At 50.9% G+C, this 26,239-nt stretch overlaps 1 protein-coding gene and 1 pseudogene across 5 annotated transcripts in view; both read right to left on the bottom strand.

Moving 5' to 3' along the window:
• The window catches only part of CAPZB (capping actin protein of muscle Z-line subunit beta), a 148,086-nt gene that overhangs the window by 31,452 nt on the left and 90,395 nt on the right, over nucleotides 1-26,239 (bottom strand). For all 4 annotated transcript variants that reach the window (XM_077972131.1, XM_077972150.1, XM_028838792.2 and 1 more), the window contains 2 exons: nucleotides 17,111-17,232; nucleotides 10,112-10,225 (listed from right to left, as the gene is read on the bottom strand). In XM_077972131.1, the coding sequence (XP_077828257.1) occupies nucleotides 10,112-10,225; nucleotides 17,111-17,232 (236 nt within the window). The remainder of the gene's footprint in view (nucleotides 1-10,111; nucleotides 10,226-17,110; nucleotides 17,233-26,239) is intronic.
• On the bottom strand, nucleotides 23,023-24,409 carry LOC106995353 (putative uncharacterized protein encoded by LINC00596; annotated as a pseudogene). The gene has a single exon (XR_001442139.3). The product of XR_001442139.3 is annotated as a putative uncharacterized protein encoded by LINC00596 (transcript).

The raw sequence follows: 26,239 nt of genomic DNA, 5'->3' as shown, positions 1-26,239 counted from the left end.
CAAGAATTCCAGAGGCATCAGAGTCCCTGATGCTGACGTGGGGATCATGTTTATAAGCAAACTTGTTTTCTGCACACTCCTGTTTTCCATTTAACTTTCTTTCAGCAGATGAAAATCAGACCGCGCATGCCAAGCAACCAGACACTGGCCTGCAGCCTTAGGATGCCAGATGAAAGGGACCCCCAGGACAGGGGGCAACACGCAAGCCTGTCTAGACCCACTCTTTAGGGGCTTGCTAACTGTAGCAGACACCCCCGCTAGGAGCAGTGGTCACGAAAGAGCTGAAACGCACTGTGAGAGCAGGAAGCAGGCTCAGCTCTACTCCCCCAGAGCTGTGAGGTTTCTCCAGACCTTTCTCCCTGCTCTGCGAAAACAACACAACCGAGGCGGGCTTGGGTTTCCCCATTAAGTGCTTCTGGCACTTTCTCACAAGCCCCAGGCAGTGGCAAGCCAGTGTCCCACAGCAGGCAGGGCGGGTTCTCAGAGGCCTGTGCGCACATGGCTGAAGACACAAACATGTTCAAACCCAAGTGCTAATCATACTGCGGACATGCCAAAAGCCAGCAAGGGCCTGGCCCCACCCTGCTGTCCCGAGTGCAAGAGGAGTGGCAAGCGGTGCCCATCACAGGACCCCTCCGGAGGCCTTTACATCCGGGGAAAGGTCCTACCTCTGGGGAAGGAAATGAGAACACAGACCTCACTGAAGGGGCAGGGAGTGAAGGGGGATGTCCCCAACCAAACCGTCCCAGAAGCTCCAGGACATTCCTAAGCATTCTCCGTTACTCCCCTTATTCTGCCCACCTCCCAGTGGGACTCTGACTCCGCAGGCCTGGCCGTTTCCAGCGGTGGAAAAAGGCCCGGGGTACCTGGAACTGCAGCGCTCACTCAGCCAGACCAAGGGAAGCAGCCCCCACTCTAGCTGAGCTGTCAGGTCCTTCCCACGACCGGCCTCTCCAATCCAGCCCCCACACTACTTCCGAGGAAATTCTCAGGATGCACCTCAGAGCTGTGCTACCCTTGGAACCTTTCAGACAATTCCCAAGGCTCTCAGAATGACACCCAGAGCCGGCGCCCCACAGGCCTGTGCGCCTCTCCCCACTGCCTTGTCCTGTTCCGGCCTCCACTCACTGCCCACGACCACTGGGAATCACTTCAGGGCGTGGCCCAGGCGGTTCCCACTGCTCAGGGCACTGTCCTTGTCCTCCGCCACCACGGTACAAGGCTGTGCTCGGGATCCCCAGACCACCCGAGGCTCCATAATTCGCTACAAGGACTCATGGAATGCGGTACAAACTTGCCCTTGGGGCCAAGGGTTACTGCAGTGAAAGGGAATAGGGCAAAGGAGGCCGAGGGAGAAGGCGCAGGGGCCGGGGTCCTGAGAAACCAGGCGCCAGCTTTCAATGCCCTGCTCCATGAAGTCACACAGGACGTGATATACTCCCCCAGGGATGGGTTTGACTGCATGTGTGAAGTGCCGTCTACTGGGGAAGCACGCCAGGGACTCAGTGCCCAGGGCAGTATTGCTAAGCACCCTCTACCTAGCACTCGGTAAAATTTCAGATGCCCACAAGGAAAGGAGAAGGAAGGCCATCCTGTTTGCACACAGTTCAGGCGTCGGAAGCCACTCTTATCAGGGAGTGGTGAGACCCCTCCCAAAACCCAAGTTCCCAGATGCCAGTCACAGGCCAAGCTGGCAAGCAGGCCTCCAAGGGACAGCAGTCTCAGGCCAGCTCTGTTAGCTCTCTCTACTCAAATGCAAACCCCCTGTAACTGACCCACAGTTCCTTCCTCAGAGCCCTCCCTAACATCCATACCCTTCGCTCTTCCCCACCGCAGGACCCAGCTCTCGTTCCTTTGCAGCATTTATCAAATTGTGCAAGTACTGTGTTCATCTGTTCACTCGTTCCTGTGTTGAAACATGGGCCCCGGTGAGGGAGGGACTGGGCCTTACGCGTTTGCCACTGACTCTGGGCGCATGGCATCGTCGCCGGCAGGCTCTCGGTAAGGACCTGGTGACCGATCCCAAGGACTCTCTCTCCAGTCACTGCAGATGGGCACTACCAGCATCTCTGTTCAGCCTCACTGCACCCTGATGATGTGGACTGAGCAGCAATCATCAATTCCATTTTTGAGACAGAGATTTCCTGGAGGCCTTGCTGTGGGAGGTGGTGGAAGAGCTCCATCCCGAAACCACAGCTTTCTCGAATGATCACGAAGCCTGCTACGCCACCCAAACAGCCCCATATCCGTGATCATAAACGCACAGAATGTAAGACGCACATACAGATACCTGCTGCACAATTCAAAGAGCCCTGTCACCCAGCAGCCTGGAAGGTGCTGGGTGGACTCAGGGCCTGAGTGCAGTAGGGGCCTGATGCACAGTGTGTCACTGAGTGACACCTCAGCCAGCAGGATGGGTAAGGAAACGGAGGCTCAGAGAGGTTAACTCACTCGCCCACAGTCGGTCAGCAAGAAAAGACCAATAGAGAATCCAGTCGAAAGCTCTTTAAAGCCGAGGTCCTCTCCGTTCTGTGGCCGGGCCTCAGACACCTTGGTGAGGGTCAGAGGCTTTTGGTGGGAGGTGGCGGTGTCTTCTGCCTGGGAAGCCTCCCAGCACGTACAGCTGCCTGCTCACACTTCTGCACCATTTCCCTGGAAAACCTCTCCCTATCGCCCGCAGTTCCTCCATGCTCGCCTCTCGAGGAAGGGGTGCCCTGAGGGGCCCGGGGCTGGGAACCTGTAGTTTCAAGGACCCCGGAAATCAGGTGCCAACATTTCTCACATGTGAACGTGGACGTCCTGCCCTTCCTGGGCCAATGTTCCTCAAACATCAAATGGCAGGAAGGAGCAGGAACAACTGCAGTTCTGAAATGGCCCAGAGAGGGTACAGGTGCTGGAAAGCCTGGGAGTGCCCATCCACCAAGCTCCTGGCTCCTCCACTCCTGGAGAGGCCCTTGGGCCCTGGGACTGCCACGGGGACGCCAACCTTGTTTCACTCTATAAACTTCTTCCAGACAAGGAGGCCTGATTGGAAAAGCTAATTAAAGCTTTTGAAGATTATCTCGGAACTGAAGCAAGGAAAAACACAAAATTCCCTCCCACCCTGCTCCTCCACCCCCCAGACTCTGGCCTTCATTAGGCTTTGATTTCAATCAATTGCACACCCACTAAAATTAACTTATAAGGCCAATAAATTGCAACCGCATGTTTGAAGGTATTATCTGCTCCAAGCCAAGAGCCAAGGACTTCAGAGCATGGGGCGAGATGTCTGGCGCAGATGGGAGTAATCATCTTTGGAAGAAGGCAGTGCCAGCCCTTTGGTCAGAACATCTGGTCCCAGGCAGAACCCGGGGCCGACACAGGCCAGGGCCAGACTTGCTGCGAAAGCTCGAGCAGGGAAGGTTTCCTCTCTTCTCCAGGAACCTGACAAATCAAAGTGTTCATCTTTGGGTTCCTGGCAGCCCACTGGTCGCTCACACCAGCAAGATGTTCCTCTGAGAGCTGCCGGTGCCTGACCTACAGCAAAGTCTCCACTTCTAAGTCTCTCCCAAGCAAGATCACTTAGGTCAAAGATGAGGCTTTGTGACTGATGAGCTAGACTAGGCTTGGACCTAAGAAAGCAGAGTCGGCTCTGCCGAGATAGAACGTCAAATGATCCTCCGAGCCAGCGGCCCAGGAGCTGGCCCGCTCCAGTGCCTTTCCCTCTGCCTCAGCACTGAGTTCTCGTGACATCCCCTGGATGAGCCAGGCCCATCAATTACAGGCAGAAAACCATCTCGGGGCTTGGTAGAGAGAATAGCCTAGATGTTGGGGACCAGGTGGGTGGGCTGGCTGGGGAGGGGAAGTGATGAAAATGAAGGTGACTGGAGAGCAGATAATACCCTCAGCTGGCCCCAGCACTCCAGCAAAATGTGCTTGTCATCTCCCAAGCATTTGCACAAATTGGCTCTTTTAATCTAAAAGCAAGGCTGTTTGGGCAGTGCTATCCACAGGGGCTTGACGGTTACTCTCCTCGGGAAAGTGCTACTATGATCCCTTCTGCCCCTGAGGATGGCAGAGAAAGGAATCATCAGTATGGAAGGGACGTGGAAGTGAGAGTGCCGCAGGGACCCAGCAGGGGCAGGGCAAGCCAGGAGCTAGCGGACTTCAGAGGAAGCCGTGAGGACACACAGCTCAGCCCCCTGCACCCTCACTTGCCTTTTGCCCACCTTAAGGAGTCATGCTCCCAACTGCTGGCCCTTTCAATCCACAGGGGAGAGGGGCTGCCACATCTCCAAGGAGTTACAAGCCAGAAAGGCCTGCTGGTCAACCCGTCCCCTGGCCCAGCTCCATCGTTCTGACATTGATTCCATGTGCTGATGATTAAATCCAACTCCCTACAAAGTCAGAGCCTTTACAGAGCCAGGGATCAAAGCCCAGAGCCTGAAGACAGAATCCACGTCTTTCCCTCAGGATCCAGTGAAGAAGAGTTTTCTCTCCGGTGGCAGAGGGAGCCTCTGGGGAGACGGTAAGTTCCGCTCTCTGGGAAGGGCTGGTGTGGCCCATGGGCCGCCTGGATCATGCTCTAGGTCTCTGGACCCTCAAGCCTGTCTCTTCACCAATGTCTCCTTTCACATATTTTTTTAGTTGTGTTTTTCCCCCCCCAGAGACAAGGACTCACTCTGTCACCCAGGCTCGTGTACGATGGCATGACTATAGCTCACTGTAGCCTTGAACTCCTGGGCTCAAGTGATCCTCCCACCTCAGCTGAGTAGCTAGGCCTATGTGTGTGTGTGCCTCTATGCCTGACTAATGTTTATATTTTATTTTTTGGAGGTACAGGGTCTTGCTATGTCGCCCAGGCTGGTCTCGAACTCCTGGCCTCAAGCAATCCTCCTGCCTCAGCCTCCCAAAGCACCATTCATCTTTTTAAGCAGGGCCCCAAGGAGTAAGGACAAAGCTAACGGGCGAATGGGTGGGGGACAAGGACCTCGTTCCAGACTGTGGCACACACACGGCCAGTGCCTGTGGGTGCTACGTCAGCCGACAACAAACACACCCACAGACGGCAAGTCCAGTCTTCTGGCACGAGCCAGGAGGATACAGCAGGGGCAGGAACGGGGGTAGAACAGGGTATCCGAGGCCTCTTTATTCCTTTTTTTTGGGTCAAATCTCTGTGTGAGCAAAGTCCAGTGTGACCTTCCCAGCATAAAGAGACTTTTGAGTCCATAAAATAAGTGGCTCCCTGGAAGCTGGCTGCAGCATGGTGTCCCCACGGGAGGATTCTGAGCTCCACCATGGCAGGAGCCTGGTAGCTCTCAGTCATTCGATGGGGTTGGTGGTCATGAGGCTGGAGCGCAAGCCAAACATAGTCCTAACTGCGATTCATCAGAATCCGAGAATTCAGAAACACCTGGAATCGTTGTGAATTAAAGACCCTGTCAACACAGTCTGCTCTTCCAACCCCCAACCACCAGGGGCGCAGGCCAAGCTCTAGCTTGAAGTGTGTGGCCTGAAAGTGGCAGCTGCACCTATGCAGTCCTCCTGGGCACAAGGGCAGGCCCAACCTGCTCTTAAGGGGTGGCTTCTCCAGCCACTCCCCTTTTCTCCTCGCAAGGTGGGTCTGGCTGAAGCTCCGGCCATCTCTCACCAGGCCAGGGACACCGACCACTTTCCTGGCCCCTCAGGCAGCAGTTCAGGGTGACCAAGCCAGCAGACAGGAGCATTGGGTAGAGGTCTCCTCTCAGAGTGACCCTTGCCTGAACCCATCTGCCAACCTGAACAGAAGACAGGTGGGAGAGCTGTGGCCTCGCTCAGGGGACAACAAATAAGTCTTTCTGCGAGAAAGCATTTGTACGAGGAAGGGCTGGACGAAAGATGAAGAGAAAGCGATGGCCGGCTGCCTCTCCACCCCACGGAACAGCTGGTCCCTAGAAAACCCAGTGTGACCCTGGCCAATGCCCCTCAGGAGACAAGGCCACCCAGCTGACTCCCCTCTGCTCCACAGCCATGGGGAAAAGAGCTTGCATTCCAGGGCCTGCTGTGGTCACTCACATGGCCACCAACAGCCTCGCGGGGCACTCTGGGAATGGGAACTTCTGGAGATGGGCAATATACACCAAGATGTTTTTTAAAAAGAAAAAAAAGAGACTTGTTCTCTTAATTTTTAGACTATAAATGGGTTTGTTCGTCACATGTGGTTCAGCCGGGAAAATGTTCCTCGCATATGGTCCCAGGAGAGAGAGCTCCTCAGCACACCCCAATGGCACTGGGTGACTCAAAATTCATGCCTCTGGTATCCTGGATGACAGCTCCAACTGCTGTCCCTTTGGTGGTCAGCGATCCCTGTCACCCAAGAAAAGCCTGGCCCCACCGCCCCTGCACATGCAAGGGAAGGAAGGGCCTCCTGCCTCTCCTGCAGGGCCACTGAGCCCTTGTGCTCCCCTCTCCTCCTTCCTCCTGAGGTGCTGGGAACAGAACGGCACCGGCCTGGATCCCACTACACACTGTCACAGACCCTCGGGGTCTGGGTTATCCAGTTCAACCCCCAACTGGGCGCAGGATGCTGTCTTGTCACCCCTCTTTCAACTCCACCGAGTCAATTTACCTTCAGAGAGGAGTGTGTAGGCAAGTCAAAGGCACACAGAAATTAAAAGCCACCTTACAAATGCACATTTCCCAGGGAAGGGAAAGGCTTCACCAGAGCCAGCACGAAGAGTGAGGCCTCAGCTATGGCTTCCAGCTCCTGTGGTTTTCTAGCTGTGTTAACCAGCTTGAGTACTTCTCTGAGCCTCAGCTTCATCAGCTGCCAAATGGAGTAACTCCCACTTGTCCTACAGTCACTGTAAGGATTCAGTGATTATTCTGAAGAGTTTTAATGATAATAGGGAAATTCTCATGATAACAGGCCAACCAAGCCCCTGCAGAAGCACACACCATGTATCGTTACATATGTGAACGATGAGATGGGAAGGGAGAACAAGGGAAGCAGAAGTTCAAGATGAAACTGGGCTCCTCCCCAAGGCTGGCCCTAAACGGCAAAGTAAGGTAACACATCTGAATCACTTTATTAAGGGAGTAACAACATGAACGCTTAAGTCTCATAAAAAAATCAGAATCCCCCTCCTCCGTATCTCAACATGTAGCCCAGTAAAAAGCCAGAGTACAGCCTCCTCAAAGAACAGAAGGGGTGAGGCCATGCAACTTCCTCAGGCTTAGGGGATGGCATGCATGGCAGGTTAGCTCCCTAAGCTGGGGGAAAATCTAGCAAACACTTTCAAGGGGGAACATTCCACTTCCACCTTCAAACTTGACTGAAAGGGCAGGCTGTATTCCTGGAGTATCCTGAGATGGCTCCTGAGAAGCTTACAAAGCTATAAAAGGGGCTAATTTTGCCCAAATCTCTTTCAAATCGACTTGCAATTTAAAAGAGGCTGAGGGTGTACACTTACTGGCTGACAGCTATGTGTGCACATCAAGGGGCACCCATCTCAGGGCCTTAGACAGGTGAGTTTGCCCCCGCCTCAGAGACCCTGCCACGACCAGCCCCCCTGCCTGGCTGGCTTCCTTGATGTCAGACCTCAGTCAAGTATCTCCTCAAGAGGCTTCATGGGCCGCTCTACATAACAAGTCAGCTGCTCCCTGTTATCACCAGCAGCACTGACTTGTTCACTTGTCCACTGTTTGTTTTTCCACAATGGAGTGTGGTGAGGGGCCTCATCTACCACGTACGAGGTGCATCCCTGGTACTCAGCGAGCACCAGGCTCATGGGAGGCACTCAAACATCTGCTAAGTAAATAAATTGATGTTGGACTGTGGAGCTGGATAAGGATGGTTTGATATCCCAGTTCCATCACTTACTAGCTCTGTGAACCTGGGTAAGTTATATCACCTTTCTGATCTGTCAGCTCGTTTGTAAGAGGGGGATAGCCCTCTTTCATAGGTTCTTGTGAAGACCGAAAGAGAACACCTGGAGGCCCACTGGCATGGCCACTGGTAACTGTTATCACCATCGTTATTTTATTACCAGTATTATCACTTTAATATCAAACTGATTCTACCTGGCATTCTTGTTTAATAGCTGGATTGGCTTCTTACCAAATGGGCAGGTAGAAGACAGTAAAAAACAATTACAAGTAAACTACCACAGAGCAATGAGTCAGCTTTTCAGTATCACTGGGGAAGGAGCTATTCTACAATAGGACAAAGTTCTAGATATAATAACCTTTAAAGACTGAAGCCTATTTTAACCATGAAAATCAACAATTTGTGGAATTTCAGACAAATATGGGTTCAAATCCTAGCTTTTCATCTCCATGTCCTATGGTCTTGTGTGAGTCATTTAACCTCTTGGAACCTTGGTCTCATTTGTAAAAAGAGGAACAAAGCCATCTTCCCCAGAGGTTCTTGTTAAGGAGTAAAGATAATGTATATAAAATATTTGTACATAATAGATACTGAAGATAAGGTTGTGTTACAAACTGATGCATTTCAAGGACACTGAAATGTTTAAGGCCATTTATTCCTGTCTTCCGTAGATCTGTGCTTGTGTATTTCATTCTACTGAGTGCTATGGGTTTTCTGTTTGTGTGTTAGATATTGAGAAGTATCACTTTTCCTTGAAAATCAGCTTTTAAAAGAAACTTTTTAATTTTTTTGAGGCAGGATCTCACTCTGTCGCCCAGGCTGAAGTGCAGTGGTGCCCTTACAGCCACTACTGCAGCCTCAAACTCCTGGGCTCATGTGGTCCTCGCACTTCAGCCTACCAAGTAGCTCAGACTACAGTTGCATGCCACCATAGCCAGTGAATTTTTGTATTTTTTTTTTCGTAGAGATGGGGTTTCACCATGTTGCCCAGGCTGGTCTCAAACTCCTGGGCGCAAGCCATGTGCCCACCTTGGCCTCCCAAAGTGCTGGGATTACAGGTGTGAGCCACTGTACCTGCCAGAAATTCTTTATGTGATACAGCAAGCTGCCATGAACTATACAGCCACTCCGAATACTTGCAAAGTGAAGACATGAACCCCTCACACTAAGTAGGGCAGCACTACTTTTCTGACACTGTTCGGATGATTCCTTTTCTTATGTCCATTTTCTTGCTTACATCCTAGGCCAGGGGTGGGCGAACTACAGACTGGAGGCCAAGCCCCACCCATCTCAAAGCTCAAGAGGTGAATTTTACATTTTAAAGATTAAAGAGAAAACAAACCAAGCAGCAGCAACAGAGAGCATATGTGGCCTGCAAAGCCTAAAACGTTTAGTATCTGGTTCTTTACAGAAAAAAGTCTGCCAACTTGAAATGGTATTGCCTATTTTACAGTTTAGATGTATTTTCAGTATAGAACTTAATTATAAAAGAGATTCTGTTGATTATGGCTAACTTTCTCTGGAGTCCTTCCTTGTAAGCCTGAACAATTAAGTGACATGTTGGTGCTGCGGCGCTGGGAGGCAGGATTAGATGGAGCAGGAAGAAATCTCAACAGATCTAGCAAAACGCTTTTTAAGGCAGGTGCCGAGGCCGCGAACAACTCAGGATTCAGGAAGATGTTTGGTGCTCTGCTCCCACCCTGTAAGGACTGCGCTCGTCCTGGCCTGGGAACAGCTGGAAGTGGAGGCCTCTGAGCTCCAGGTCAGAACTGAGCCTGTGGTACGGCAAAAATCTATAAGCGCCTTTGGAGATAAACAGGCCTGACTTTAATTCCTGGCTCTACCCCTTACTGTGGACAAACACTTTAATCTGTGTCTTAATTTCTTCATCTGAGAAACGAGGACTAAACTAGCTATGTTTGTGAGGACTTGAGATGCTATGTAGAAATACCTGGCACTGTTTCTTACACACAGTAGGCGCTGTACTGTGGTACCTGCTGTTACGATGAATCATGATGCAGGGGAACAACACATAGTGAAGTATGGTAGCATTCTATGACCGAGTCATCTCATAACTAACCCAACCACCAAACGAGTGCCCTGCATCCTGCTATGGAGGGCTCCCAATTTTAGTTAGGTGAGCCAGTTAACAGACTCAAGGGAGAATGCCTGGCCAGGTAACAGATTCAAGATAGAACACTGCCACTTAGGATTTACCTCTCAAAAATCACAAGAGCTAAAGTACAACAGGAGAAAGTGACTCACAGGTCTCGATACTGGTCAAAGGCATTGTTGGCTTCCACCTCCAGCTTTCTCAGCCGAGCCGACGGCATGGCCCCATCCTCCAAGGGAGGGTCATACTTGTTACTCCATGGTGACCTGGAGGGAAGGAAGGAAAAGTACATTCCATGAATCATTCCATGAAGACATGGCCAGTGAGCAGGGAGCCTGACCCCTGGCTATCTGAAATCTCGGAGGCAAAGCTGCTAGCTCCAACAAAGGTTTTTCTGGGTCCTGGCAACAAACAGGGCTTTCTGGAGGTTTGGACAACAAGGGCTCTGATGCAGGCAGACTGGGACACACGCCCGTGCTCCACCTCTCACTGGCTGTGAACGCTCAGCAAGTGTCCCAACTCCCTGAGCCTCACTTTCCTCCTGTGTAAAATGCGGCTGCTACTCGCTCTGCACACAGGGCTGTCATGAGAAATGAGACAAGCAGATCAAGCGCCCAGACCAGAGCTTGCCAGACTGTCTGTGTTCAACAAATGCTAGTTCTTTCTTACCCGCTTTCTCAGTTTCGTGTTCACCACCTATTTATTCTTTTTTTTTTTTTTTTTTAGACAGAGCCTTGCTCTGTCGCCCAGGCTGGAGTGCAGTGCCGCAATCTTGGCTCACCACAACCTCCGCCTCCCGGGTTCAAGCGAGTCTCGTGCCTCAGCCTCCTGAGTAGGTGCAAGCCACCAGGCCTGGCTAATTTTTGTATTTTTAGTAGAGATGGAGTTTGGCCGTGTTGGCCAGGCTGGTCTCAAACTCCTGGCCTCAAGTGATCTGCCTGCCTCAGCCTCCCAAAGTGCTGGGATTATAGGTGTGAGCCATCGCGCCTGGCCATGTGTTCACCACCTTATAGTTCAACAGATGCCCACTCTCCTCCCTGACTTGCTGGAGGCTCTAGATAAACTTTAAGACCTTCTTACACAGTAAGCATTAAGAAGAGAGCTGTCAGTTACAGAGGCAGGCAAGAGACACAGCTCCACAGGGAAACGCTGATTACATTAGAAGACCTGAGCGATCAGGTTCTCCATGTGAACAGAGGATAGCTTTTCCAACATCCAAGGGCTATGCACACATATAAAGACTGCTAAGTAATGAGAACCAGTCTTTTTGCAGCCCAAAAGACTTGCTGTATTTCTTGAAATGTATTTTGCCACATCAGGAAAGCATTTAATCACACAGAGAACTGGAAAGGGGGTTATAAGGGAAAGATCTACTCATTAATTCCTGCAGGTGGGGTTCAGAGGGCCGAGTGTTCAGAGAAAGTAGCAGAATTAAAAAGGTGAAAGAGGAATGAAAATACAGAGAAGACAACATGGAATTCAGAAAAAGTCCTTCACACTCCAGCCTCGGTGTTTCCACTGTCAGAGACCCACACTGCCTTTTCCACATCCCCTCCTGACCACAGACCTTCATTCGCATCACTGTGATGTGGAATGCATGTTAAGGAAAAAAAGAAGCATGCTCATCATCTTCCAAACCCCAGTTTTTTTTTTTTTTTTTTTTTTTTTTTTTTGAGACGGAGTCTCGCTCTGTCGCCCAGGCTGGAGTACAGTGGCCGGATCTCAGCTCACTGCAAGCTCCGCCTCCCGGGTTCACGCCATTCTCCTGCCTCAGCCTCCGGAATAGCTGGGACTACAGGCGCCCGCCACCTCGCCCGGCTAGTTTTTTGTATTTTTTAGTAGAGACGGGGTTTCACCGTGTTAGCCAGGATGGTCTCGATCTCCTGACCTCGTGATCCACCCATCTCGGCCTCCCAAAGTGCTGGGATTACAGGCTTGAGCCACCGCGCCCGGCCCCAAACCCCAGTTTTAACGAATTCTGTGCACAGACATCTTTCTTCTTGGTTAACTGATGCTCCACCAGGCACCTCCATCAGTAGATCGTGGAGCATGGAACCAGAATAAGCTGGGCAGCCTCTTCCACCAGCCACCCGCAGGCAGCTTTCTCGGAGGTTGGTTCACAGGTATGTGAGGGAAGAGTTGCTGTGCTTGGTGTCCCCAAAGAGTCTCCAGGCAGGCATTACACTCCTGATCACCTCCAAGCAGAAGGAGTCTTTGGAAATCCTTTCCAAGCCGACCACTTTTTGCTGCTCATTGCAGTTTTGGTAGAGACTTTGCAAGAATGGGATGAGACACCCCTTGTGGCCCCACGACCAGCAGCCAGTTTTCATGGTCACACTGGACCACGTGCACACCATGGGAAGGAAACCGTCAACAAGCTGGGACCCCAGATGGCTGGGAAGACAGGCATGCCGCCCACAATAGATGGCTCGGTTCTCCTGGGAAGCCAAGCGCAGGCTGGTGTGTCGGTTCTTGTAGCCTGCTGCTCCTCCCTCTGAAATGGGGATGCCCAACAGAACTTCCTGAGACGTTGGAGATGTTCTCAATCTGTGCTGTCCAAAACCAGTCACGAGCCATGTGGGGCTGCTTGCATACTTACAATGTGACCAGTATGACCAAGTGACTAAATTCTTAATTGTATTTAATCGGAATCAATGTGAATGTAGATAGCTCACTCTAGAACCTCAGCTATGAAGGGGCAAGAGCCTTTTCTGTCGTCTCCTCTTCGGGTTGCTCAGCACCTAGAACAGTGCCTGGCACTCAACTACACGCTCATTTTTTAAAAAATGTTTTTAAGAATGAATCTGGCCAGGCGCGGTGGCTCATGCCTGTAATCCTAGCACCGTGGGAGGCCGAGGCAGGAGGATCACAAGGTCAGGAGTTCAAGACCAGCCTGGCCAACATGGTGAAACCCCATCTCTACTAAACATACAAAATAATAGCTGGGTGTGGTGGCGTGCACCTGTAATCCCAGCTACTCAGGAGGCTGAGGCAGGAGAATCACAGGAGAAGGCGGAGGTTGCAGTGAGCCGAGATTGCACTGCTGCGCTCCAGCCTGGGCGACAGAGCAAGACTCCATCTCGGGGAAAGAAAAAAAAAAATGAATGAATTCTTCTTGTCCAATCACAGTTGTAAAAAAATAAAAATAAAAAAGAATGAATTCTTGCACCCACCCCACAACAGAACCCACCACTCCCTCCTCCCTCCCACTCCCTCTCACACAGACGTTGATCCTCATGCCTGTCATATTCTTGCCCTTCTTCCCTCACCCTCGATTGCAAGAGGCCTTTGAGAGAAGAGAGCCTGTGCTGCCTGCCTTTGTCCCCAGTACCCGGCCCTGAGTCAGTGCCAAGCGGATGTTGCTGGTGGACCGAAGCCTCCCAGCCCGGGAGAGGAAGAAAGGGGAATCTGCTGGTGTTCTGCTCCTCCAAACCAAGAGATGGAGCAGCTTTCTGCCTTTTTATGCTGAGGGGCACCTAAGCACTAAAATACAAAAACACCAAATCAACAAAGGCCTCTCATCAGATCTCAGAGACAAAGATCCAGGTGAAAAGATGCTGTCGCCATGATTTATCTATAAATAAGGCTTGGTTCTTGTGCTGGCCGGGGGAGTGGATACGAATCTGAGGGTGTGGAGCTGAACTCCCTCCTTCCCCGGGTGGCCCTTTGAGACTCTGCAGCACACTCACACGCAGGACCGTTCCCACAGTTCGATGATGGCCATTGCCTTCCTGCAGGCCAGGAAGACCCGACCCAAGCGGTGTTCACTTCAAGGCACCCTGATTAGATGCAAGAGCCCATCTCTCGGGCAGACTGGGGGCCTGCAATTTGCAAGAAGCCTGTAACTCACATTTCTACTGGCTCACAGACGATAGCATTTCAAGCTGTTAGTCCCGAAGCCAGGGTAATTGTAGCTGAGGGAAATATCATAACATTACCCAGAATATTCTTAGTGGAAGGGGCACTCAGAACACATTTAAGAGCTTAAATGGAGGCCATTTGAAAAAAGACAGATGGACAGGAATGCTTAGATTTCAAAAGTCAGGCCTTTTATTTCCCTCCGAGTAGGCTTTTTGTTTCAGCTAACAGGTTTCAAACGGTGCTGCTGGCAACGGTCACACCATAAGGATCTTATTTAAGTAAACCATCAAAAACAGTCAGGATGGAAATCTGTGGAGAGAATCAGAAGACCTTGAAGTTTCATATCGAGAAGAGGAGAAAGGAAAGACATACTGTCTGCCTCCACACCCCAGGCTCCTCTCGAAAGGCCTGAGATCCCCCAGAGCCGGTGGTGGGGCCTCAGGAATGCAGGTGGAGGATAAAGGGGTGACCTGGAAGGGCTGCAGGTACCAAGTTGCCCTCAGAGCCTGGCCTGGCCACAGACCTAGACATGATCCCGTCCTTCTACCAGCTGCTACAGAAGAGCTGCCTTACAGTAAACTGGAGTTTTTAGGTGCAAATAATAAATATAATAATGATGTTGATTAAGTAAGACCAGTTCAAGGACCACCTTCTCCCGGAAGTGTTCCCTGAATTGCATGCCGGGTGCGAATACTCCTCCCTGCTTGCTCCCTGGTCTGTCAGACCACTCTCCACCTTCACTGGACTACTCTAAGGGCTGGTCTGGTCTACCCACCTCATCAGTGGCTCCCTGGCTGGGCAATGTGGCTCACACCTGTAATCCTAGCAATTTGGGAAGCTGAAGTGGGAGGACTGCTTGAACCTAGGAGTTCGAGGCCAGCCTGGGCAACAAGTGAGGCTCCCATCTCTACAAAAGAAAAAAAAAAGAAAGAAAGAAAGAAAGAAAAAAAGTCAAAAAATTAGCTGGGCTGGGCGCAGTGGCTCATGCCTATAATCCCAAAATTTTGGGAAGCCAAGGCAGGAGGATCACTTGAGGTCAGGAGTTCAAGACCAGCCTGGTCAACATGGTGAAACCCTGTCTGTACTGAAAATACAAAAACTAGCTGGGCGTGATGGTGCACACCTGTAATCCCAGCTACTTGGGAGGCTGAGGCAGGAGAATCCGCTTGAACCCAGGAGACAGAGGTTGCAGTGAGCTGAGATCGTGCCACTGCACTCCAACCTGGGCAATAGAGTGAGACTCTGTCTCAAAAAAAAAAAAAAAAAAATTCGCTGGGCATGGTGGTACATGCCTATGGTCCTGTGCAGTGGGCCACGTTTGCACCACTGCACTCCAGCCTGGGCGACAAAGCAAGATGCTCCCAAGAAGCACAACACCTGGATGCCGTGCCCGTGACCAGCAGTTCCAGGCACAGAACAAGCCCTTCAAGGATGAACTTGACCAGCCTCAGGGCTGTATCACCACCTATATGCTGTGACATCTGCAGCCACATCCCCAGCCGACACCTCTCTCCTGGAACTCCACATGGTACATCCACAGCCTACCTGGTATCTCCACGTTGATCTAATGGGCCTCTCAAGCTTCAAGTGTCCCTATGCCAGCTCCTCCCTGAGTCCTCCTCACCTCAATCAACAGTGGCTCAGTTCTGAAGCCTTGTGATCACCCTTCACACCCCACCTCCTCTCCTTCCATCACCACCCACCTGCAGATGCCGCTGGCTCTACCTTTAAAAGTGACCTCAAATCTCACCACTTCTCACCATTTCAACTTTGGTCTGTGGTCTGAAGGAGGGCAAAATATATTCTCTACCTAATTTCCATTTGAAGCTAGGAAAGGGACATGATTATAAAACTTGTCTAGTCTCTTATAAGTCAGTATTAAACTTTTTACATATATGACAAGGTCTGTGCCATTCAACATTTCATGTGTGTTACTTCTTTTATCCCCCAATAAACAACCCTGTGCTAACTTTTATTACCCTCAGCCTGGGCTTCAAGACCCTGCCAGACCTGCCCTGGCCATGCCTCCCCCCTCATCTCCGCCCCCACTGCCCTCCCCTCACTGCCTTCTCCACCTCTGGCCTTCTGCCAGCTCCATCCTGGCGAGCTCATCACCCAGGGCCTCAGCACCCAGCAGGCTCTTCCCCAGACCTGGACCTTTTCATCCTCCAGTTCCCAACCTGTGGGAGAGCCTTCCCTGCCTGCCTGTCCTCTCCCTCTCTCCCACTGTCCTCTTTATTTTCTTTAGGAAGCCTTCTGTTGAGTAAACAAATACTATCATTTCCATTTTACAGATGACAAAACTAAAAGATCAGCAACAAGAAGTGATTTGTCAAAGTCCCACTGACACAGGGAGCTGTGCTGGTTTGAAGCCCACACTGGCTGACTCCTGATCATTTTTTCTGCTTTGACTTCCCAGAAGCATTGCCCCGTCTCCAAAGAGAGCATTAGGGTGAAGCTTCAAGACAGCCCTGGTTCTGTGGCCACCAAATAAACCTAAAGCAGGCTGTGTTCCTCTACTGTTCTCCAAGGCAGTGACTACTGCATTCATCATGGAAACACTGGGCTAGTTTAAGAATTCTCACTCTTGAAAAATAGAGGTATAACTCCTACATGCTCTTAAAACCCAGCTCAGACATCACCTCCTTCAGGAAGTCCTCCTGGAGTTGACTATGGCCTCTTCTGTGCTACTCTCCCACACTGAACAGACTTTGCACTGGCTGTATGAATCACATCGTACAGTTATCAGTTACCCAATGTGTCTCCTATGCTAGACCTGGTGATCAGACACCCAGGGCAGGGACTAATGTCAACTTAGTTATTTACAGCCTTGGGCGAGGTGACGGAAAGAGAGAAGAGAGCTGCGTATCTGACAGAGCTGCGTTCGTAGATCCCTTAACCACAGAGACCCTCCCTGCCCTCAGGATCCCCATCATAGGCACACTCTGTACGCTGCCCTTTGCAGGCCTGAACGCAATTATAACAGAACAGCTGTTTTCGGGAACAACATCCCTCTCCTATTAGATTGGAAGATCCATAAAGGCAGGGGGCCTTTTGTCCACTGCTCTATCTCCCATGCTTGTGGGTGGCACTCCTCACACATCCGCTGCCTGACTGGAATAACAGATGGAAGGAGGAGAAGAATGGGGAGGACAAGAGAAGAAAGGAGAGGAGGGCAGCCAACGGGCTGCCAGCTGCCCAAGTCCAAGGTCCACGTGCTCTGCAGCAGGCACCTACGGCAGCCCGCATGTGGTTGGTGTGCCTGCTGCATACCCGGGGCATGAGCTCACCTATAGGAGTCCCCATCTCTGTTGTAGTCACACAAAAGGTAATCCTTTCCCACCACCTTGTCTCTGGCAATTTTCAGTGGCTGGTCAACAGAAGACAGGAGATCCTCACATAGACTGGGGACCTGGCAGAGAGAAAGGACAAGGTCGAAACAGAGGTTAAAATAGCACACCAAACTCAGGTGGCTAACAATACTGCAGCTATATCATGGTCAGTACCTTTAACATCTGGCCCTGGGTACTGAGCCAAAATTATGGGCCTGTTCTTTTCTTTTCCACATGTGTCTGACACCAACTGTGTCCCTCTATTAAGAAACCCGTTCTTGAATTACAGCGGAGCGTGATTTCCAATACGGTCTTCCTTCCAAAAACTGTGTGCAGCTTTAACGACCTGGTCACCAGGGTGGCCTAGTAAATTTCAGTGTGTATGTGCTTGGTATTGGTCTCTGGTGGGCAAAGTACAAGCTCAAGTCCCGAGAAGAGGGTCAACATTTCAAATACACAGGAATCTAAAGAACTCGGAGTAGAATAACTCGTCCGTGCCGGGGAACTCCCACAGGCTCCCATGCTGGGTGGAGTCTCCAATACTTTCCAGGCCCCTAGCCAAGTGTTACCAGTTGGCTTGTAGAGTCAACTCTATCTGCTGCAAAGACAGCTTCACCCCGGCTCCCACAGCACGGAGCCCCAGTGGGCTCAACCCCGGCTGGCCGGCCAGGGGGCTGCCTCACCAAGAAGGATGACCCTGTGGTTGGGGGCTGGCAGGACTCAGACTCTGGGCCAATGCTGCGACTCTGACACAAGGCTCTGCAAGTAACCAGGCCACTGGCCTCCTCCTCCCAACTCAAACATCAATTTCTACCAAAATCTCCCAGACAGGGATGGCAGCACTTTCAGAAATGGATTCCTTCAGGCTTGAGTCACTTCCATGCTATATTTTCAATGTGCTGACTTATCTGTTTCATGGGCCTGGGTTTATGGGGGCCCCACCGTATCATTTACCAGGAAAGTGCCTGCCAACTGCACCAATAACCCTTCCCAATGGAAAAGTTAAATTGTACGGCAAAGACAGCAGCAGAGCAGCTCAGCAGATGGGATGACAGTGACAGTGGTTCCTGTGTTCTTCCAGAAGACCCTTGCCACCATCCAAGAGACAGGCAGGGACAGGGAGTCCCACCACCACAGGGACCACCCAGCCTCCATGGGCTCCTCCGTTGCCCCTCCAGGGTGCCTTAGAACTCAGCTTGGAAAGCAATGTCCAGCACAACTAAAGGACTGTAAACCTGCCTCGTGACTCACAGAAATTGTGGCCTTGGTGAGATTATCTGTTTCTTGTACAGGGGACAGCACCCAAAGAGACAGACATACACCACCAACCCCTGTGTACAATGTGCTGGGCTTAAAGGTGTGAGCCCCCAGGCCTGGCCTGTACCTGTGCTTGTTTTCAGAATTCTCTCCATGTGTATCTGCCCTTTCCAAACAAACATAATAAAATTGGGGGTTACTTTCAAAGTTGGTTTTGGTGATAATATCAGGCCCCTTACCATTTCCATGTGCCTGTCATGCACCACGTACTATGGTAGGCCCTTTATAGAGAGCATATTGTTGACTTGAAAGCTCACATGCATTCTGCAAAGTGGCTATGCAAAGCCCCATTTTACAGATTAGAGTTGAGGCCCGGAGTCATTAAGTTACCCAAGGGCCACACAAGAAGCAAGCAGTGAACACAGAAAACAAAACCAGGGCCAGATGAGTCCAAACTCCCTACTCCTCCCCTTCTAACTTTGGTTTACTGTCCAGCTAACGGGAAGGACAGTGCATGCCAAAGGCACCCTATGGTGGCAAAGCGCCCTCTCCTAGCCCCAGTCCTGCTCAGCTGTGGCCACAGAGCCCTTCACCTGGAAAGAAGTCCTGGCTGAGGAAGGAAGGTCTAACAGCTTCCACCCAAGGCCATCTGGGACCTGGAAGGGGCCCTGCTGTGCTGCCACAGCCAGTGAAGCCACCTTGCCTAATGCATCACTCCTGTCCCTAATCTCCTCCATTTATAATACAGGGCTGTTGCCTTGGCTTATCTGTTGGGCCTCAACTTTTGCCTGGAACCCATTCTCTCTGGTTGGAGTCCTGACACCATCAGCCCAATTTTTCCTCAATTACAGTAGAGACTGAGCAAATAGGGTCTGAAGTTAGACTTTCTGACTCCACTGCGTACAAGTAGCTTTATGGCCTGGGTAAGTCATTTTACTTCTCTACTAAGACTTGGTTTCCATACTTATAAAATGGAGATAACAAAACCAACCCATCTGGGTGCCCATCCCCATGTGATTTTGAGGAGTCACATGAGATAATGCATTCAGTGTTCAGGGCAGAGCTGGCACAGGGAAATGCACGTATGTTACTGACTGACATATTCAGTCTCTGCCATATTCAGACTGACATACTCCTCTCCCTTCCTTTAGACAGTATCATCTGTCACCTGTTACTCTCAGATAGCAACACTAGCCTGGATCACACCTGAATTCACTGTGCTGCTTCAGGCACGGGGTACACACGTACTTGTGAGGATCCGGTGCTTCACCCCAGTTCCGCCTGCAGCCAGCTGCTTCCCTTCTCCCGCCAGAAACACTGCTTGCAGCCAAGTCGCTGCAACATAGGAAAGCTCACAAGAAAATGGGGTTTGGTATAAAAGAGGCTTGACTCTACTCCTATCCAAGAGATTCATCTATGAATCAAAAGCATCTGAGTAATTTCTTCCTAGCACTTAACACCAGGTGGAATATTTTTTCATTGATCAGTTGTCTGTATCCCTCACTAGAATGTAAGTTTTACTGGGGCAAGGACTCAAACTTATTCACTGCGGGATTCTCAGTGCCTATAGCTGTGCCTGACACACAGTAAATGCTTAATATATTTGGGAGGAAGGAAAGAAAGGAGGGAGGAAAGAAGGAGTTTTACAACATGGAGCCTTCCAAACTCCAATCAACTTTATTTTTAAATTAATAAATTGGCAGGTAATAGGAATCTTTAGCAAAAGCACTTGTCCAGAACTAAATTTGAATGGATGCTGATGACAAGCTTCACGTGTGGTTCCAACCCAGCACTCTCAGATACGAACCATGGTGTGGTAGGAAAGCACTGAACAAAGAAAACCAGAGCTGTCATGAAAGCCCTGGCATTTTTATTAACATGTGACCTCAAGGAGCCACAGCAATGGTGAAAAGAGTGAGAACTAAGAGACCTGGGTTCTAGCCTCTGCTCTGCTGTGAGCTGGCCACAGAACCTTAGGCAACGACCAAGATGGTTCATTTGTCAAACACAGTAGATGAGCTGCACGGAGACAGACCACCCTTGAAGATCTGTGACAGGACTTCTGAAAGCCAGTATGCCAGGTACTAACCAGCCCCAGAAAAACATATATTTAAACTGGAACTAAAACACTGGCACTGCTTGTCCTACAGTGAAAAGCACCTGGGACTTGATATGGTCAACTGACTTCACCCAAGCAAGCACCGTTTTTGCCTTTTGGAACAACTCGCAAGTTGGGCCATAGTTTTGGCCGTATTTCCATCAGCCCTGTTTCTTTTGATGAAAGACAATCTGCTCTGGAATAGTAACATTTTTGTTGTCATGGGAAATGAGAAGTGTGGAATAATGCATGGTGTGCCCACAGACTTGGACCACAGCAGCCACCCAAAGGTGCATGAGTCATGACCTGGCACCACCACTGATCCATCTCATACCCACGCCATCTCTCTGCCTCTGCCCTAACATCCTCAAACAACCACACAGTCCCATTCACCACTCCCTGAACATGCATGTGCATTCCTCCACTTAAACATCTTCCCCATTGAGGGCTGCTGGGTAAAATAGAGAAAGGCTGGTTCAATCTGAATTTTAGATACACAATGAATAACATTTTAGTATGAATACTTCCTAAAGGTTACATGGGTCATGTGTGTTTTTTTTTCTCAATGAGATGAAGTCCAGCTCTGTCACCCAGGCTGCAGTGCAGTGGTGTGATCTCGGCTCACTACAACCTCTGCTTCCCGGGTTCAAGCGATCTTCTTCCCTCAGCCTCCCCAGTAGCTGGGACTACAGGTGCATGCCACCATGCCTGGCTAATTTTTGTATTTTTAGTAAGACAGAGTTTCATCATGTTGGCCAGGCTGGTCTTGAACTCCTGACCTCACGTGATCTACCCATCTCAGGCTCCCAAGGTGCTGGGATTACCGGCATGAGCCACTGCGCCTGGCCAGGTCATGTATTTTTTTTCTTTTTTCTTTTTATTTTGAGACGGAGTCTCGCTCTGTCACCCAGGTTGGAGTGCAGTGGCGCGATCTCGGCTCACCGCAAGCTCTGCCTCCCAGGTTCATGCCATTCTCCTGCCTCAGCCTTCTAAGTAGCTATGATTACAGGCGCGTGCCACCACGCCTAGCTAATTTTTGTGTTTTCAGTAGAGAAGGGGTTTCACCATGTTAGCCAGGATGGTCTCGATCTCCTGACCTCATGGTCCGCCTGCCTCAGCCTCCCAAAGTGCTAGGATTACAGGCGTGTGCCACCGCGCCTGGCCAGGTCATGTATTTTTATTTGCTAAATCTGACAGCCAATCCCCACTGCTCTCTTAAATCTTACTGATCCTTCAGGGCCTGGCCCAAACTCCAACTTCTTTATCAAGATGTCAAATTCTTCAGAATTCCTGCAGTAACACTAATATCGACTGAATCCTAAATGCTTTGAGGATGGCTGTTCTAATACTGTCAATGGCTTTCACCTTACTCCTTCCTTACCACTTAGCATTTTTCACTGTGAATTGACTCCACACCTACAGAGGCCAAGACATGCCCTTCAGTCTCAGCGCAGCATCACGCCCGCGGCAGCAGGCATCGTTCAATGCATGCTGATTCTATGTAAGTGGATATTAATCCTGTGGTCTGAGGTCATATTACAGAACCAGAATAAAAACAGTGTATCTCGGTAATCTAACCAGTCCCTACGCTCATCTGAACCCCGGCCCCCGCCCCCTACTCATGTCGAGTGCTTAGAGCAGTGGAAGAAATCACATTAAGTGTCACGGGCCATGGGTTTGTACAGCGATTTAAATGAAACGACAGGTCCAAACAAAGCCGAGAGTTCACTTTGGGGTGCATGCGGCACCGGCTCTGTCGCCTCCAAAGCCAGGGAGGGCCTCTGAGGAGGAGGAGTGGTGCCAACATGCAGCAGCCGGATGGTTTCTGTCTAAACCACCCATCTGAACTGCCTAACAGCCTTGGAGGGGGACGTTCAGATAACACCAAAGGTGTCAGACCAATCCAGGCTGTTGGGGGGATTTAAACATAATTCCCAGTGACTTGGAAAAATAAACACTACACTGGTCAGGACGGTGCCTGCCGTCTTTCTGGCGGGGAGTTCGGGGCTCCACCACTTCCTCTGCTGCCACAGGAGTGTGCCCATCCTGGGGAGCAGGAGCCGCAAGTCCTTCACCACCGAGATTTTCGCTCAGTGGTACCCGGGGGCCACTGGAAAGATGGGTAGGGAGTGGGTAAAGTGAACCAGGGCAGGCAGAAGAAAAACCCCCAGAAGGTAGAAGGGAGAGACTAGGACGCTATTAGCAGTGGCCTCAGGTGACACCTGAATAATAATCTGTAGAAGGACCAGGTAATCGTAACAGTCCTGTCCTGCAAGGTGGGCACTATGCTAGCCGCTCTCCCTGCCCTGCACCATGATCCTGAAAACTGCTCTCCACGCAGACATGCGCTCCCGTCCTTGTTTTAAAGAAAGGGAAAAAAGGGCCTTAGAGAAATAACTTGACCAGAGCCACGCAGCTAGGGGCCAATGTCCGAGGAAGGACATGCAGACCCAGCACGGTTAGGTTGAAAAAGAAACGAAAGACATTCTTGCTTTTGCCCAACCTGAACCTTTTTTTTTTTTTTTTAAATCACCCAACCCAACAGCTGATCACACGAAGAGATACAAATCAGAAGTTTCCGGCCACAAGTGAGGTTCGTGTTTATGCTGCCATATGGTTCTACTTTGCCTCTTCCTCTTCTCCATTAGTTATTAATGTTGAAAAAAATTGTTCAACCAGAAAAAGAAACTTGAGATGAACCCTTAAAAAAAGCACAAAAGCCAGACCAGCTCAGACCCACGGAGTCTAACCCACGGCGCCCTTGTCTTTAAGAAGTGCACCCTTGTACCTCAGTTTTTTAAAAAATAGCCAAATGAACACATTCCATCTTTTGATCTGCCTGTTGGCCGAGAGCCCACCACCAGCGAGATAGGAATCAAAAACAGACTCTGCGTACTCGGGTGCGCTCAGAGGAAACCACCACGCCAGGATGCCACAGCTGCCGACGTCCAGCAGAGGGCTCTGTGACAATTTGTTCCTTTTATTTTTGCAGAAGGCCCAAAACTCTTAAAAAGATAAAAGTGGTTTCAAGTGGCACGCACACTAGTGTCAGAAGCAGAATATACAGCGTGGCATTCGGTAAAAACACCAACCTTGAAACCAAACGGCCTCAAATCCTGGGTCGGTCACTTGCTGGCTGAGCATAACCTTCCCAAGTCTCTGGAACTGGGGGTTACGACACTCATGTCAAGGAGAAATTCATGCTGTTCATAAACCCCGAATGCCAGCTCCAGGCCCGTGTCAGGTGCAAGGGCTCAGCACGGGAAAAGATGGACATGGGCGGCCCTGCTCTAACAGCAAAGTCCAGCCACAGAGGCGTCCCCAAGAGGTAAGGGTAGGCTGGGCGTGGTGGCTCACGCCTGTGAACCCAGCACTTTGGGAGGCTGAGGAGGGTGGATCACTTAAGTTCAGGAGTTCGAGACCAGCCTGGCCAATATGACAAAACGCTGTCTCTACTAAAAAAATACAAAAATTAGCCAGGTGTGGTGATGTGTGCCTGTAGTCCCAGCTACTCAGGAGGCTGAGGCAGGAGAATCACCTGAACCTGGGAGGTGGAGGTTGCAGTGAGCCGACATTGTGCCACTGCACTGTAGCCTGAGCAACACAGAGAGACTGTGTCTCAAGGAAAAAAAAAGAGGCAAAGGTAGGAAGCAAACCTGCAGGACATGACGGAAGTAGGATGCCACGGGGGGAGTCAGCAGTCTACGAGGTGGGACAGAGATGACATGTGAATAATGACCAATGAGCCAGCCCTCCAAGACTGCAGGGAAAAATAACAGGGGCATCCCAAGCAGAGGGAAGAGCCAGCATGAGGCTCTGCTGCAGAGGCCACTGAGGCAAGTGCAAGAACAGAGAGGAGCAAAGCGCGGCTGGAGTGAGACCCAGCAAGGCAGCACCTCCTGGTCCACTCTAAGTGCAAGGGCAGGCCCTGGCACACTGCTTTTCTTAAGAATTAAAAAAAAAGGCCAGGTGCAGTGGCTCACTTGAGCTCAGGAGTTCGAGCCCAGCCTGGGCAACATAGCCAGACCTTGTCTCTTCTAAAATAGTAATAATAATAAAAATAGCCAGGCACGGTGACGTGTGCCTGTAGTCCCAGCTACTCAGGATGCTAAGGTAGGAGGATTGTTTGAACCCGGGAGGTCGAGGCTGCAGAAAGCCGTGTTTGCACCACAGTACTCCAGCCTGAGTGACAGAATAAGAACCTGACTCAAGAAAAAAAAGTGTTTACTTACGTATAATAGGTAATACATTCATATAGGTCAGAATTCAAAAAGGTACAGAGCACAAGCTGGGAAAGGCCTCCCAGTGAGGGCCTGCAGGCTAGCTGCCCTCACCTAGGGAGATGGCCTCCAGGTCAGGACCCCTTCAGTGGGGCTCCCTTCACCGGTCTGTCCAGGTGGACACGTGGCCTCCACCAGCCTATGAGAGATGCAGGGATCCCCACCCCACCACCACTGCTCAGTGTGGAGAAGACATAAGCCCGCTCCCCAACTCCCCAAGGGCAGCTTCGTTACAGGGACCTCAGTTTGCCATTAGGAACACTGAGCCACGGAAGCACAGCTTCGTGTAGCTGAGGCTAGAGCTTCCAACCCATTTTGCCTAATGGCTCTCTAAGCATGGCCACCCCTGCAATGAGAAGGCACCTTCACAGGCGGCAGCTTTGCACCGGGCCTGAAAGTCACACCCAGGTGGTCAAGCTTGTTTTGGATGGGAAGCAGCTGTGCTCCCGGAGACTCAGGCAAGTAGTGCCCCTGAGTAACCAGAGGGTAGCCCCACAGGCTCCTGCTCACTCCAGGAAGCATCAAAACATATCTCCTTAGGATAACAGCCATGTGAACTAGGGTATGGCTCACCTATTCAGAGACAGGACTGAGGGCACCCTCACCTGCGGATAAGAAAACCCAAGCACGGGGAAGCTGCTGGTCCCGGCTGTCCCAGCCAACATGAGGTGGAGAGGAACGAGAATCTCAATTTGAGACTGACCCAGCTCTTCCAAAGACCAAGCCCCACCAGGTCAACAAGGCGAGCTACCCCCATTCCCAATCAAGCTCAGGGGACAGGGGAGGAAAAAAGAACAGAATCGGGGGAACTATGGGACTGTGAGGACCAAAGCTTTCTCCCCCAAGGGCCCAGTCACGGCAGACCCAAGGTGCCCAGGGTCGCCTGGGAAGGGCTGCAGGGCTGGGCTCTCCTGCCGCCTCACCACAGCCCACAGCAGATCCAACATGTGACCTTTCCACTCTGGGCCTCGGGGACTCCTGGAGTATGGGCAAGGGCTCAGTGCCTATCACCCAGCAGAGCCTGGTGAGAAACAGGCCCCTCGCCTGCCAGGGCCACACACAAGGGGGACTCTTCCAGTTCCAGCCCCTCTCCTCTTTAAGCAGTCCCTTGGCGCTGAGGGCCTTATTTTTTTGTTGTTTTGTTTTTGAGATGGAGTCTCACTCTGTTGCCCAGGCTGGAGTGCAGTGGCGCGATCTCAGCTCACTGCAACCTCCGCCTGCCAGGTTTAAGCGATTCTCCTGCCTCAGCCTCACAAGTAGCTGGGATTATAAGTGTGCACCACCATGCCCAGCTAGTTTTTATATTTTTAATAGAGATGGGGTTTCACCATGTTGGCCAGGCTGGTCTCAGGTGATCCGTCCGCCTTGGCCTCCCAAACTGCTGGGATTACAGGCATGAATCACCTTGCCTGGCCAAGAGCCATATTCTTTAAGTACAAGCACAGCCTGCTT

This window comes from Macaca mulatta, chromosome 1 (assembly GCF_049350105.2).
Source record: "Macaca mulatta isolate MMU2019108-1 chromosome 1, T2T-MMU8v2.0, whole genome shotgun sequence".
Classification (NCBI taxonomy): domain Eukaryota; kingdom Metazoa; phylum Chordata; class Mammalia; order Primates; family Cercopithecidae; genus Macaca; species Macaca mulatta.
Note: the sequence above shows the minus strand (reverse complement) of the source record. Positions and strands in the feature narration are given on the sequence as shown.